The sequence below is a fragment of the Odocoileus virginianus genome, chromosome 3 (assembly GCF_023699985.2).
Source record: "Odocoileus virginianus isolate 20LAN1187 ecotype Illinois chromosome 3, Ovbor_1.2, whole genome shotgun sequence".
In the NCBI taxonomy this organism is placed as follows: domain Eukaryota; kingdom Metazoa; phylum Chordata; class Mammalia; order Artiodactyla; family Cervidae; genus Odocoileus; species Odocoileus virginianus.
In genome coordinates this window covers 12,742,813-12,756,758 of record NC_069676.1, presented here as the reverse complement: position 1 = coordinate 12,756,758, position 13,946 = coordinate 12,742,813, and the positions used below count along the sequence as shown (strand labels likewise).

General features: G+C 48.9%; 1 protein-coding gene across 1 annotated transcript; it reads right to left on the bottom strand.

Moving 5' to 3' along the window:
* Positions 1–10,881: 10,881 nt before the first annotated feature.
* LOC110137607 (protein FAM136A) lies at positions 10,882–12,695 on the bottom strand. Its single transcript, XM_070458642.1, has one exon. The coding sequence runs from the start codon at positions 12,628–12,630 to the stop codon at positions 12,211–12,213; it is 420 nt and encodes a 139-aa protein (XP_070314743.1). The 5' UTR covers positions 12,631–12,695; the 3' UTR covers positions 10,882–12,210.
* Positions 12,696–13,946: the final 1,251 nt, after the last annotated feature.

The window sequence follows — 13,946 nt, the reverse complement described above, 5'->3', positions numbered from 1 at the left end:
AACATCCAAAGGAAATGAAAGTCACACGGAGAAAATGCATCCTCTGCCCTCTCCTGGAGCACCCCCCCAACCCCGGTTTCTCTCGTCACAGCCAGCTACTTTTGCTGTGTTTCTGTCCAGAGCTCTTTAACGCAGAAACACAACCTCTCTCTCCCCGCCCCCATGTCTCCCTAACACTGTGGTACCTTGACAGTCATTCTGGGCAGACGTTACTTCTTTTGAACTTGACAATACCTCAAATTTTCTGTCTCATTCTTTTACACAGTTGCATACTATTCCATAGGATGACTGAACCATTGTTTCTCTCCTCAACCTCCTATATTTTTTTTAAAAGATTTTTAAAAATTTGGAACATTTTTAAGCTCTTATTGAATATATTACAATATTGTCTCTGTTTTATGTTTTGGTTTTTTGGCTGTGTGGCATGTGGGATCCCAGTTCCGGACCAGACATCAAACCCACACCCCCTGCACCAGAAGATGAAGTCTTAAGCACCAGGGAAGTCTCCCCAGTTCCCTACATTTGCGTGACTTGCAAACTATTTCCCTTCCAGATTAAGCCACAGTGAATAACCCCCTACCTGCTTCAGTTCCCTCCTGAGTGGGAACACCTATAGGCCCAATTTCTAGAAGTGGGATTTCTATGTCAAAGGACCTACACATGTGACATTTTGGGGACTGATGTCTGCTTCCCCACCAGAAGTTGTGACTCTTGGTATCCCCACTCTGTCAGCAATGTCCACAGACTGTCTGCTTCCCCACACTCTTGCCAGACCAGTTATTACCAGTTTTTTGGATTGTTGACAATGTTTGAAAAAAAAAAATCTCAGGGCTAATTTTAACTCACATCTTTTACTTATTTATCTATTTCTTGGTCTCAAGGCTTGTAGGGACCCTGACCGGGTACCCGGGTACTGAACCCAGGCAACATCAGTGCCTCTACACTACCAGGAAACACACGGCAGTGTTTTTTTTTTAAAAAGAGTCAGATCTAGGACCATCTCACCTTATTAAAGAGGCCTAGAGAGACAGCATCCTGGAACGTTCTGAATCCCTGTCCATATTCAAAGGGCACCCCAAGGAAGTTCAAGGAGGGAGTCCAGATGACATCAGACTTTCCAAAATGGGCCTCCTGCCCCTCAATGAGACCCTGCCTCCGCTCACCAAGTTACAAAGCCTTTCCAACCTGCTGGGACTCCCCTGCCCGCCTCCCCCACCCAGTCTGCCTAGCCCAGGCCCTGGACCCAACCACTCACAGTATACGGTGAGGTTCATCGAAGCTATTGTCTGTTTGTTGTGACAGTTTGAGTAGCACAACAGGTTGATGTCTTCTTGCACATCACTCAGTTCAGAAACCTTCCAGTTGTTCCCATGGCTCACCACCTTCTTGGTTAATTCAGTCTCTAGGCCAAACGTTGCCTTTTGGTCACAGGACATACTGCAGTTCACCCTCAGGGAGCCTCCACGGGGTATGATGGCTTTTGAAGGATGTATTGATGTTTTGGCACCTCCAGGCCCTGGAATCAAAAGCAGGGGAAGGGTCAGGCATGACAGCTAGGGCTCACCCATATTACTGCATCCAGCCCATGCTGGGAACACAGCACTGAACAAGACAAAGCTCTGCCTTCAGTGTGGGAGATAGAAAAAGTCAAGAGTAAACAACATAATTAACAACTGATGCTGACAAGGGCTTTGGGAAAGATGAAACAGGATGGGAGAACAGACAGTGCCTTGGTGACCGGGGAATGTGTGAGCAGAGATCAGGATGCAGAGCAGGGGCGGGCCATTCCAGAGAAAAGGAAATGACCTCCAGGAAAAGCAAGTGCAAAGGTCCTGAGGCAGGGTGGCTGGAGTGGAGTAAGGGGGTAGGTTGGGGGAAAATGAAGTCAGGAGGATCATGTAGGCAGTGTTAAGCCATGCCAGGGATGTGGTCTTCATTCTGAGGACCCTGAGTGCCCACAGAGGATGTTAGCAAAAGAGAGGTGTGAAGTCAGTGTCCATTTCCCTCCCAAGAGGTCAAGAGTGAAGAAGTTCCAATCAGGCTGGTCCCCACTCCCTTGGACAAGTGGTTTCCCCTCTCTGGCCCTCATTTTCCCCTATCTGTAGTGAGCGAATACAGTCACAGGGCAGGTAGCCAGTGGCTGCAGGAAAGAAGGAGGGGGTCTGTTCTGATAAGCTCCCCCAGACCATGGTGTTTTCAAACTGAAAAAATATCTGTGTGAGCCCACCCATCCTAACTCTGCCACCGTCCGCCCTGGGCCCCCGTCAAAATGATCTCCGTCTTCAGCTTTGGGTCTAGTCCATCTAGAATGGAGGTATGTGGAAACAGCAGCTCTGCGAGTTCTCCAAGGGTGATTCTGGGATCCTTCCCATTTCAGAGGGAAATGGTGAGACCTGAAGGGAGGCTGGGGCTCCCCTGGTGGCTCAGATGGTAAAGAATCTGCCTTCCAAAGCAGGAGACGTGGGTTGGATCCCGGGAACAGGAAGATCCCTTGGAATAGGCAATGGCAACCTGCTCCAATATTCTTGCCTGGCAATTCCATGGACAAGAGCCCCATGCAAAAGGGGAGGTTACTCAGCTAGAAGGGGGTAGAATCCAGATTGGAATCCCGATTAGAACCCTTTGCTGAGCTGGGGTGGATGTTTCGGTCTCTTACTTTCTGACAGTGACCACCATCTGAGACCAGCTGTCCCCCTTCTCCCCCTCCTCCTGACTGAGCCTGTGGAAGGGCGGCTGGGGCGTCCCACTTCTCAACCTCTGCTCCCTGGGCAAGTCAGCCCTGGAATCCCCGGGAGCAGAGTCCAGGACTTCCCCCGGGGGCACCGGGTGAGGAACAGAGTGTGCATGGCCGGGTGGTGGGGTGGGGACCCCAGTCTACCTAAGCTTGGGGTGTTACTCCTCACAGGCAGACCACCTCCTGGGCCAGGACCCAACCGCTGAGAGGCGGCAGCTATTAACTTCTCCACTTTACAGCGGGAAATCTGCAGATCCTCTGAAGGGGCAATCCGCGGTCCGAGAGCGCACAGTCGGACCATGAAGGGTCTGGACGGGAACCCACAGCTGTTGACTTTCAGTCTAAATCCAACTTTCCAGAAACAGCGACCTGAGTACGAATGGCCTTATTCCCAGCCGGTCGCGGGCTGGTCCTCCCACGGCTTCAGGACGCACCCGTATCCTGACTCGACGGCAGCCCCCGCCCCTAACTCACCCGGCAGCAGAGTCCAGAGCACGGCCAGGGGCGCAAGCCGCGCGGCACCGGCGGCGCCTGGAGCCATCGCAGGCGGACGAGCGGGCTGGTGCCAAGGAGCGCGGCCAAGACTGGTGCCAGGGCGTCAAGGGTCCTTTTATGCCGCGGGCCGAGGGGGCCGAGGGGGCGGTGCTCCGAAGAAACCTTGCGCTTTCCCCTCCCGAACCCGGACCCTGACTTTTCCGGGTTGAGAGAGTGCCTGGCCGGATCCTGCTTTGTTCCCCCTCGCTGGGCGCTCAGCACCGGAATTTCCGAATTGAAATCCTGAGGGCTGCCTAGCGGCAGCGGCCATAAAACAAACGACAGGACTACTCCCGGCCCTAGGGGGCCCGTCCCTGAGCTGACCTGGCCTTGATTGTGCGTTTACACTGCGCTAAGGGCTTTATAAAGCCTTTGTCTGTGTAGCTCACCACAAACTGGAAAATTCTTCAAGAGAAGGGAATTCCAGACCACCTTACCTGCCTCCTGCGAAACCTGTGTGCAGGTCAAGAAGCAACAGTTAGAACCAGAGGTGGAACAACTGACTGGTTCCAAATTGGGAAAGGAGTCTGTCAAGGATGTATATTGTCACCCTACTTATTTAACTTTGATATGCAGAATACATCATGCGAAATGCCTGACTGGATGAAGCACAAACTGGAATCAAGATAGCAGGGAGAGATATCAATAAACTCAGATATGCAGATGACACCACCCTTATGGCAGAAAGCAAAGAGGAACTGATGAAGGTGATGAAGGTGAAAGAGGAGAGTGAAAAAGTTGGCTTAAAACTCAATATTCAAAAAATGAAGATCATGGCATCTGGTCCCATCACTTCATGGCAAATAGATGGGGAAATGATGGAAACAGTGACATGCTTTATTTTCTTGGGCTCCAAAATCACTGTGGACCATGACTGTACCCATGAAATTAAGAGATGCTTGCTCCTTGGAAGAAAAGCCATGACAAACCTAGACAGCTTACTAAAAAGCAGAGATATTACTTTGCCTACAAAGGTTGGTATTGTCAAAGCTATGGTTTTTCCAGTAGTCATGTGTGGATGTGAGAGCTGGATAATAAAAAATGCTGAGTGCCAGAGAATTGATGCCTTTGAACTGTGATGCTGGAGAAGACTCTTTAGACTCCCTTGGGCCGCAAGGAGATCAAACCAGTCAATCCTAAAGGAAATCAGTCTTGAATATACATTGGAAGGACTGATGCTGAAGCTGAAGTTTGGCACCTGATGCAAAGAGCCAACTCATTGGAAAAGACCCTGATGCTGGGAAAGATTGAAGGCAGAATGAGAAGGGTTCAACAGAGGATGAGACAGTTGGATGGCATCACCATCTCAATGGACATGAGTTTGAGCAAGTTCTGGGAGATCATGAAGGACAGGGAAGCCTGGAGTGCTGCAGTCCATGCAGTCTCAAAAAGTAGGACACGGCTGAGCAACTGAACAACAACAAGAAGCAGGGAAGATCCAGCACAGCCAAAAATAAACAAGTAAATTTTTTTAAAAAAAGAGCCTACTGTGAACCAGGTGCTGGGGACACAGTAATGAACAGAATAGACCAAATTTCTTGCTATCATGCAGAGATCATTTATTAATAGTAGGAGCAACAGAAACAAAATTCAATATGTAAAGGTGGTCCATTGGCTAAGATTCTGCTGTCCAAATGGGGCCAGGGTTCCAACCCTGGTCAGGGAACTAGATCCCACGTGGCATAACTGAGTTCTAATGCCGCAACTAAAGATTCCCCAAGTGGACGCAGAAAATGGAGAGTCACCCAAGTGGCAACTAAGACTCAACACAGCTAAATAAATAGATAAACATTAAATATATATATATATATATATATATATATATATATATATATATATATGGAGATGTAGTTTGTGCTTAGTTCTAAGAGAAAAATAAAGGAGGGAAGGGAATAGGAAATGTCAGGATTCCTAAAGCAATAAGTAGAGTAACGTGGGAAAGACTGAAAAGGTGATGCTGATCAAGAGGGAGGTGAGGAGGGAGTCCTAACAATATCAGGGAAGGAATGTGCCAGGCAGAGCTCACTGGATGTGCAAAGGCCCTGAGGTAGGAACTGCCTTAAAGAACAGCCAGGAGGCTGGTGTGGCTGGAGTACAGTAAGGAAGGGAGGGAATTAGGGGAGAGGAGGGCATGGAGGGGATGGTGTAGAGCAAGGGCTGGGGAGAACTTTGGCTTTTCCTCTGAGTGAACTGAGATCCATGGAGGGTTCTGAGCAAAGGGGAGACACCCCTGACTTGGGAGTTTACAGGTACCCTCTTGAGACAGCAGGAGCTACAGTCAGAGGTGGGGTGGGTGGAGGACTGGGTGGAATCAGGAAACTGGGAGCAATGATGGTGCCTAGAGTGGGCAGTGAGGACCAGAGATGTGGTTCAATCTGGCATTCATTTTGGCAGCAGGGCACCTTGCACTTGATGCATGGTGGAGTCAAGGTTAGCTCCTTGGTCCTGCTCTGATGTCCTGAGGGGTGGAGGGCCATTTCCTGAGATGGAAAATGGGATGATAATGGGGGATGTTTGGCAGAAAAATTTGTGCCCCCAGTCTACACGTTGTTTGTGCTTTCTTGAAAGAAAGGGGAGCAGATGCTCCCCCATCCCCTTTCCGCAGTCACCAGGAAGAGCAGGCTTCCTCCAGGGTGTCAGGCAGTCTCAGGAAGGTAGGAACGCTCCCACTGCAGACCCGAGGCTGTGCACCAGGGCAGAAGTACCCAAACCCCACTCCAGGGCACTGTGCCTGCTCAGAACTCAACCTGTGCTCTGGTGTGACCACCTTGCAGTTCCCTTAACCCAGAATGCCCTTCCTCTCATCCCTGATGGGGCCAACCTTTTCTTGTGGCTTCAGCCTCCTCTTAACAAGCTTTCCTGAGGATTTGACTAGTGGTACAGTGGATCAGAATCTGCCTGTCAATGCAGGGGACACTGGTTCCTTCCCTGACCCAGGAAGAGCCCACATGCCTCAGAGCATTTAAGCCCATGCCCCACAACTACTGAGCCCGAGTGCTGCAACTACTGAAGGCTTCACACCTAGATCCTCTGCTCCACAACAAGAGGAGCCCACTTCAATGAGAAGCTGGCTTTGCACAACTAGAAAAAAGCCCATGCAATAATGAAGACCCAGCACAACCATAAATAAATACATACATTCATAAATATTTACTTTTTTTTGCCCCGCCCCCATACATAAACATTTAAAATAAAAAAAACTTTCCCAGTACACCCTTACTCGCTGGCCCCTTCCATCCTGGGCCACACCCTAATCATTCCCTGTCACTTGCTCTAGTGATTTCATTTTCTTTTTCTTCCTTCTTTCAGTTGCTCAGTCATGTCCGACTCTTTGCAATCCCATGAATCACAGCACACCAGACCTCCCTGTCCATCACCAACTCCTGGAGTTTACCCAAACTCTTGCCCATCGAGTTGGTGATGCCATCTAGCCATCTCATCCTCTGTCGTCCCCTTCTCCTCCTGCCCCCAATCCCTCCCAGCATCAGGGTCTTTTCCAATGAGTCAACTCTTCACATGAGGTGGCCAAAGTATTGGAGTTTCAGCTTCAGCATCAGTCCTTCCAATGATCACCCAGGACTGATCTCCTTTAGGATGGACTGGTTGGATCTCCTTGCAGTCCAAGGGACTCTCAAGAGTCTTCTCCAACACCACGGTTCAAAAGCATCAATTTTTCGGTACTCAGCTTTCTTCACAGTCCAACTCTCACATCCATACATGACCACTGGAAAAACCATAGCCTTGACCAGATGGACCTTTGTTGGCAAAGTAATGTCTCTGCTTTTGAATATGCTATCTAGGTTGGTCATAACTTTCCTTCCAAAGAGTAAGCGTCTTTTAATTTCATGGTGAAACTCATTCACTGGCTGAAATTATTTTGACTGACTTGATTATATACCTCCATTTGCGTGAGTGCCAGAAGGCCAGAGAATCTCTCAGCCTCGGCACCTGAATCAATGTTCAGTCATTAGAGGCAGATGGTCAATAGTATCGGTTGAATGAATGAACTTCATTTATTCTCAGCATTCCGTACATGCTGTTCTTCCAACCCAGGAATCCTTTCCCACTGCTTTTATGAAAGATACTAGAGGATTTCATCCCCCAGGTTGTAACAGGGCTAGGAACACAAGGTCCAGATATCTTTTTACTTTTTTGACTCCCAGGTTCTTTGTTTTAGCAAGCAGGCTTAGTAGTTGCCACACTCAGGCTTAATTGCCCTGTGCAAGTTCCCTGACCAGGGATCAAACCTGCAACTCCTTCGTTGGACAGTGGGTTCTTAACCACTGGACCACCAGGGAAGTCCTCTTTCTTTCCTTTTTTTTTTTTTTTAAAGCTGCAAGTTTGCAAGGACTCAGTTTCCTAACCTGGGATTGAACCCGGCCCCCGAAATGAAGGTGCCAAGTCCCAAACACTGGATCACCAGGGAATTCTCAGCTATCTTTTCAAAAGAACAGCTTTGTTTCCTTCAGATAAATATCCAAGAGTGGAGCCATTCCAATATTTTTATTGGAATAGAGTTGACTTATAATGTTTTGGATAGTTCTATTTTTAATTTTCTGAGGAACCTCCATACTGTTCAGGCCCTAGTCTGAGTAACATTCCATTGCAAGGCCAAATCATGTTTTGTTTTTTATTTATTTATGGATAGACTTTGGTAGTTTCCACTTTTTGGCTATCTTGAATCATGCTGCTATCAGCATTCCTGTACAAGTGTTTGTATGAACATCTTTTCATTTCTTGGGTGTCTACCTGGGAGCGGAAATGTTGAGTCACATGGTAATTCCGTGCTGAACATTTTGAGGAACTGTGAGACTGTTTTCCCTGGCACCTGTACCATTTTACATTCCCACCAGCAACAAACAAAGATTCCAGGGTTCCAATTTCTCCGCATCTTTGCCAACACATATTTTGTTTTATTTTTATGGTGATCGTCATCCTAATGGATGTGTATTAGTGGCTCAGTCGTGCCTGACTCTTTGCGACCCCATGGACAGTAGCCTGCACCAAGCTCCTCCGTCCATGGGATTTTCCAGGCAAGAATACTGGAGTGGGTTGCTGTTTCCTTCTCCAGGGAATCTTCCTGACCCAGGGATCGAACCCAGGTCTCCTGCATGGTAGACAGACACTTTACCATCTGAGCTGCTATGGAAGTCCTATTAGTGGCTCAGTCGTGTCCAACTATGTGACTCAATGGACTGTAGCCCACAGGCTCCTCAGTCCATGGAATTCTCCAGGCAAGAATACTGGAGTGGGTAGCCATTCCCTTCCCTAGGAGATCTTCCTAATGCAGGGAGTGAACCTGGGTCTCCTCTACTGCAGGCAGATTCTTCACTGTCAGAGCCACCAGAGTGGAAAGTGGTATCTGACTGTGGTTCCCCAGTCCTTCTGACGTGTCCAGTGGTGAACCCAAAACAGAGCTGTGATCTGTGACTGTGATGTGCAGGGACCAGCAAGTGCTGAGGGGATGGGGCCAAAGGGCACAGCCACCAGCTGTGACCTGGAGCAAGCCATGTCCCCTGGTGATACCTTGATGGCCTCAGCTGCAGAAAGGGACAGTAATGCATCCTGCAGAGGGTGGGAGTGAGATTTCAGTAAGAACATTAGGGACTGCTGTGGTGATCCAGTGGTTAAGAATCCACCTGCCAGTGCAGGGGACACAGGTTCAGTCCCTGGTCCGGGAAGAGTGCACATGCCTTGGGGCAACTAGCTGGTGCAACACAAATACTGAACTCATGCTCTAAAGCCTCTGCTCTGCAACAATGGAAGCCAGCGCGGTGAGAAGCCCGTGCATCACTACAGAGGTGTCCCCGCCCACCTCGCTGCAACTAGAGAAAGCCTGAAAGCACTAGAGACCCACACGGCCAAAACTAAACAACAACAACAATAACAACAACAAAGACCATTCACGGGACTTCCCTAGTAGTACAGTGGTTAAGAATCTGCCTTCCAATGCAGGGGACACAGGTTCAATCTTCGCTCAGGGAACTAACATCCAACATGCCTCAGGGCAACTAAGCCCTTGAAACTACTGAGCTTGTGAACTTTAGAGCCCATGCTCCACAGTAAGAGAAGCCCTCGCCCCAACAAAGACCCGGCACAGCCAAAAGAATGAATAAGTAAATAAATAGATAAATAAAATTCAGAAGACCATTTGTGCACTGGGAGGACAGATAGCTGCACGGTGTCTGCTTCGTTATGACCCACCTCTGAGAAGCCCACCTCAAACTTCCTGGTCAGGACCACAGACTTCCTCCTTTTTCCCCACGATGAGTTCACTCTCGCATCACAGTTCCTCATAACAGCCCCAGGGTGGAAAGCAAAATTTCATGACATGTGGATGTTGATCGAAATAGAGCTCGGCTCCTCCATCCACTCAGTTCAGTTCAATTCAGTTCAGTCACTCAGTCATGTCCAACTCTTTGTGACCCCATGGACTGCAGCACGCCAGGCTTTCTTGTCCATCACCAACTCCCGGAGCTTACTCAAACTTATGTCCATCGAGTCAGTGATACCATCCAACCATCTCATCCTCTGTCGTCCCCTTCTCTTCCTGCCTTCAATCTTTCCCAGCATCAGGGTCTTTTCCAATGACACTTCGCAGCAGGTGGCCAGAGTATTGGAGTTTCAGCTTCAGCATCAGTCCTTCCAATGAATATTCAGGACTGATTTCTTTTAGGATGGACTGCTTAGATCTCCTTGCAGTCCAAGGGACTCTCAAGAGTCTTCTCCAACACCACAGTTTGAAAGTGTCAATTCTTTGGCCCTCAGCTTTCTTTATAGTCCAGCTCTCACATCCATACATGACTATTGGAGAAACCACAGCTCACTGAAAGTTTATTCTGTGGCGGACTCTGCCCTGCCACTGGCTGTGAATCCTGCCCAGGACTCAGGTCCACATCAGCCTCGCGTTCAAATCTCTGAGCTTGGTATTGAATGGGAGCCCAGGTCAGGCTTCTCCCGGCTGGAGGCCCTGCTAGAGCAGAAGGGCCTGGTCCCCCAGCTGTTGACCCTCTGTCTGTCCCCCTTGCCCCCTCTCACCAGCCTTTGGGTCTCTCCTACCGAGGTGTAAGGAGGCATCGCAGGACAGCCTCTCCTGGGCTGGCGGCTTCCCCTTCCTTAGGCTCCCCAGCAGTGTGCCCGTGTTCTGAGCAGCGTTTTGAGGTTTCTTCTTTCCTGGGTATGTTTTGCTAGATAGAGGCATCTTTTCTTTTTTTTTTTTTTGTGGCCCCATCCTGAACCATGGAACCTGCACCCCCTGCAGTGGAAGCATGGAGTCTTAACCACTGGATCACCAGGAAGTCCTGAGATGGAGGCATCTTTTTTCTTAAATGTATTATTACTATTATTTGTCTGCTCTGGTTCTTCCCAGGTGACGCTAGTAGTAAAGAACTTGCCTGTCAATGCAGGAGACATGTGGCTTTTGATCCCTGGGTTGGGAAGATCCCCTGGAGGAGGGTACAGAAACCCACTCCAGTACAGTTTACCTGGAGAATCCCACGGACAGAGGGGCCTGGAGGGGTACAGTCTATAGGGTCACAAAGAGTCAGACATAACAGCATGCACACGTCGCCGGGTGTTCGTTGCAGCATGTGGGATCTAGTTCCCTGACCAGGTTTCTTTTTTTTTTTTTTGAAAATTAAGTCTTATTTATTTTGAAAACCAAACCACTAGGAAAATATATCACAGTCTTGAAACAGCAAACAGACAATATTATCATTTCAAGTACTAAGTTGGTAAAAAAAAAAACAAGGTCCTTATCAAAATGATAAGGGGCCAGAACTGGGGCAAGAACAATACATGTAGCAAAGGCCCTGGCAAAAGTGGTATTTGGTAATGGAGGGCAGTCCCTTTATCGCTCTAAAGGAGCCACAGTTCACCCCTGAGTTGCTTACGTTTCCTCCCTTGACTTTTTTGTTGCCAGGGGATTGTCTCAACAAAGCTCTGTTATTTCAGGGGGCAAAGTAAGCAACACTGGGTTTAGGCTTTCATTTTGTTTCATGAAAAACAGATTTTTCCAAAGCCTGCACATCACAACCCTCTTATTTAAGTAGCTAATAGTTCCTCTTTCACTGTTTGTTCCTGAATATGAGCATATAATACTGTCAAAATCCCGTTTCCCTTCAAGGCCGAGTGTCACTGTAAGATTGTCTTGTCGCTTGGCTGACTCTGCTGCCGGCGGCCTCAGGGCCCACCATGGCTGCCAGTGAGAGGGAACACTTGCTTCCCTTACCAGTGTGATAGCCTTTCTTACATTTTTGCAGGGTCTCCAGGCTGAATGATGTAATGTGTGAGAATTTTAAGAAACACACATCCACATCTTGATGGAGAAATGAGTACCTGCAGGGACCCTTTCAAAGTTTTTATCCAAACTGCCTCTCCCAACTTTATATCTTAACATCATGCCCTTGTCTATAAAAGAAAAACAAGCAAAACAAACCCCCTAAAGCCCCCTGCCCCTTTTGACATTAGTGACTGCATGGATTTTATTAGTTTGTGGAAAATGTTGTAGTGATCCTTCTGGTAAACAGCAGGTGGGCAACAAATAGAAACACCTCTTTTCATACTCCACTGGACCACAAGCAGGTTCCATGAACCTGCCGGCCTCTCGGTATCTGTGCAATAAGAGAATCTGGTACCTCGGAGGGCCCTGGTTTGGGACAAGGGAGACTCCCTATTGGCAGAAGTACTTGCCACATGAAATTCAGGCTCACAACAAACCTCCTGTGCTATCTGTGACCCAAATTTTAGCACCGTTTTTTTTCCATTTCACTTTCTAGGATTGAAACACAAAGGAACCAGCGTCCAGGGGAAAGAAACACAGGCCTTAGACTTGCTGCCATCCTTAATTTCCTCATTCCTTAACTCTCCTTAAAAGACCCAAACCCCCATTCCTCCTTTTAAATCGATTCCTGCCCTCAGCCCTGATGGCCACTAGCAGACAGCTATTTCCCCATGGAAGACAGAGACTCCTTCATCTTCCTGGTCATGGTTGGGATGAGGTTCATGTGGTCATCCACACACTTGGTCACGCAGGTCTCCAGCTGCTGCTTCACGTGAAGCTCCTTACTCCCCGCATCGATCGAATCTTTGGCCTTGTCATTGCAATACATAGTGCACCGGGCCAGGCGGTCCTGGAACTTCTCCAACTCGCTGGTCACCAGAGCCTGGGCTTGAGCCAGAGGTGCATGGCAGCGCTCAATGCACTGGTGCACTTGATGCATGGACGCCTGGCTTTCCTCACAACAGGCAGCACTGCACCGGAACATAAGGCCCTGCATCTTCCGGATATTCTCCCTCTCCAGACTCTTCACCATGGAGTCCACCGCCTCCTGCACCCGGAGTTGCTGCTGCAGCTCCGCCATGGCGACCCGCGCGGTTCCCGGCTGCGCCGGCGCCCACTTGGACTCCCGCGCACGAGCCCGCCCCCTCGTCGCCCCCTGACCAGGTTTCAAACCCACACCTGCTACCTTGAGAGAGCAGAGTCTTAGCCACTAGATCACCAAGGAAATCGGAGATGGAGCTGTCTTTGGTGTGGGCTGTGGCTCTTTTCTCAGCTCTTGGGGTCCTCTATCCTCTCATGTCTCCTTTTAGGCTTCCGTGTGTGGGTGTGTTAGTCAGTCATGTCCGACTCTTTGCAACACCATGGACTGAAGCCTGCCAGGCTCCTCTGTCCATGGTATTCTCCAGGCAAGAATACTGGAGTGTGTATCCATTCCCTTCTCCGGGGGCTCTTCCCGACCCAGGGATGGACCCCAGGTCTCCTGCATTGCAGGCGGATTCTTTACCATCTGAGCCGTCAGGGAAGCCCAGTGGGCTTCCACACTGACCATCAATAAGCAGACACCTTCACTGCACATCAGAGCCTCCTGTTTCTCACCCTCTGCATCTCCTGGGGGTTAGTTCCCAGCCTATCAGTTCATTTGAGTTTTCTTAAGCCTGATCAGCCTTAGCTCGGGCGTTCTGCCTTCAAGGGTATTTTTCAAAGGTTGTGAAGACACTTTCCTCTCTGGGCTCTGGGTTAACCCGTGTCCTAAGAGGGTGTGATAAGGTTTGTTTGTTTTTTGGCCATGCTGCGCAGCATGTGGGATTTTAGTTCCCTGACCAGGGGTTGAATCTGGTCTCCAGCAGTGTAAGTATGGAGTCCCAGACACTGGACCACCAGGGAAGTCCCCCTGTGATAGGCATTTTCATTTAAGAACAGCTCCCCTGAAGAAATGTCATCACATATCTCTATTTTCTTTTAATATTTTAATTGCAGAGAATTTCAAAATAGGCAACAGCAAAGAGGATATGTGGGGAAGACATGTGTGCCTACTTCCACAGTCCTCATGGCCAGTCTCTCTCCATCCTTCCCCTTACTCCCTGTCATGGGTTCAACTACTTCTCTTCCCAAGGAGAGGGAGGAAAGTGCTGACCCCAGATTGTGATTTTATTTAGAAACAGTGTTTTTGCAGATGATCAAGTTCAGTTGAGGTCATTAGGATGGGCCCTAACTCAACTTGACCAGTGCTCTTATAAAAAGGGGAAATCTGAACATACACACACACACACACACACACAGACAGACAACACCATTTTAAGATGAGGACAGAGATCAGGGTGATGGATCAAGCCAAGAAATGCCAAGGATGCCAACAAACCTCCAGAAGCTAGGGGATAGGGATGGGACAGATCTTGC

What these genes read in the sequence shown, in the direction of transcription:
- LOC110137607 (XM_070458642.1), bottom strand. Translation starts at nt 12,630, where the DNA reads ATGGCGGAGCTGCAGCAGCAACTCCGGGTGCAGGAGGCGGTGGACTCC.